The sequence below is a fragment of the Apis dorsata genome, unplaced genomic scaffold (genome assembly GCF_000469605.1).
Source record: "Apis dorsata unplaced genomic scaffold, Apis dorsata 1.3 scaffold_396, whole genome shotgun sequence".
Classification (NCBI taxonomy): domain Eukaryota; kingdom Metazoa; phylum Arthropoda; class Insecta; order Hymenoptera; family Apidae; genus Apis; species Apis dorsata.
The window spans coordinates 105613-106864 of NW_006263655.1; the positions used below are offsets into that span (position 1 = coordinate 105613).

Genomic DNA, 1252 nt, shown 5'->3' on the forward strand with positions numbered 1-1252 from the left:
TATATTCCAACGTTCTCGTTTTTCCTTGTATATAATAAAAATAATTAAATTTCCGAATACATCGTGTATTATCAATTAACTACTTTTGCTAAATAATAAATTTGAAATATTTCTATGAAAAAATACGTAAAAGGTATATTCTTACATAACATTGCATTCAATTCTTTCAAAATTGACAAAGCGTTTGCAATTATCCTCTTTTAGCATGAGAAATGATATCATTATTACCACCGAATAATATTGAAGAATGAATTTGAATGAATTTTCGAATGAGAATGAAATTTTATGCGTTATAAAAGCAAATTGTGATATTTTTATTAGAACAATAATCTACTAATAATTTAATTATTAGAATCTACCAGTGATATATAAAAAAAAATAATAATATAAAAGTTGCCAGCATCGTTTAATTAACATATAGTAATAATATACTTTTTCTTTTATTTTCCTTCGACTAAACTAATTAATTATGCAATCTACTAGGAATTTCCTCCTGGTTATTTCTTAATTATTATATTTCTTTTTTTCTTATATACTGTTTTAATTAACAATCTCCCCATTTCATCAACAAAGCTCTCTCATTAACGGATGCACGAAACAATTTCATTACTTATACAAAATTTCCAATTGCTTTCTTTTCTAGTTCGAGTAAAATTCACGATTAAAAAGTTTAATAATTCCACGATATTATCTTTGAAAATTGAATCATAATATTTTTAAAGATGAATTATTTCGATCGCAATTTTTTAAATATTCAGATATATTTGTATTAATCACTGATTATTTATATTCATATAAATAACTGTATCCAAATTTAAACGTAGTCACTATTGTCCGTATATAATACGTTATTAAAATTCACTACTCGCTCGGAACACGGAACGTATTTATTAAATTAATTAATTTCGAAATATGAACGAATTATTTCGAGATGAAAATGAACGAATTATTTTAATGATTTCACTGCGAGAAAATAAAATAAAGTACAAAAAAAAAAAAAAAAAAAGAAACAAACTGTAGATATAGATCGCGCATAAGAAATTTGTGAGAAAAAAAAAAAAAGAAAATAAAAAGAAGAGGAAAAAAAAATAATCTGTAGATTATTGCTCGAATAAAAAAATTCGTGAAAACAAGATCGATCCTTTTCGGGGCGTTGAAGAAGATACCTTGACGCTTTTTATAGGAGGGAAGCCCCACCACAGGGCCACAACCCCCCGCGCTCCCCGCGACAGAGGAGCTGATGGTGGCAAGA

At 26.6% G+C, this 1252-nt stretch overlaps 1 protein-coding gene across 1 annotated transcript in view; it reads right to left on the reverse strand.

Moving 5' to 3' along the window:
* LOC102681087 (Kv channel-interacting protein 1-like) overlaps positions 1-1251 on the reverse strand; it is a gene marked incomplete at its 5' end in the record, with an annotated part of 27140 nt that extends 25889 nt beyond the window's left edge. Inside the window, one exon of the mRNA XM_006619163.2 lies at positions 1167-1251. Within this exon, the coding sequence (XP_006619226.1) occupies positions 1167-1251 (85 nt within the window). The remainder of the gene's footprint in view (positions 1-1166) is intronic.
* Between the last annotated feature and the right edge of the window lies 1 nt (position 1252).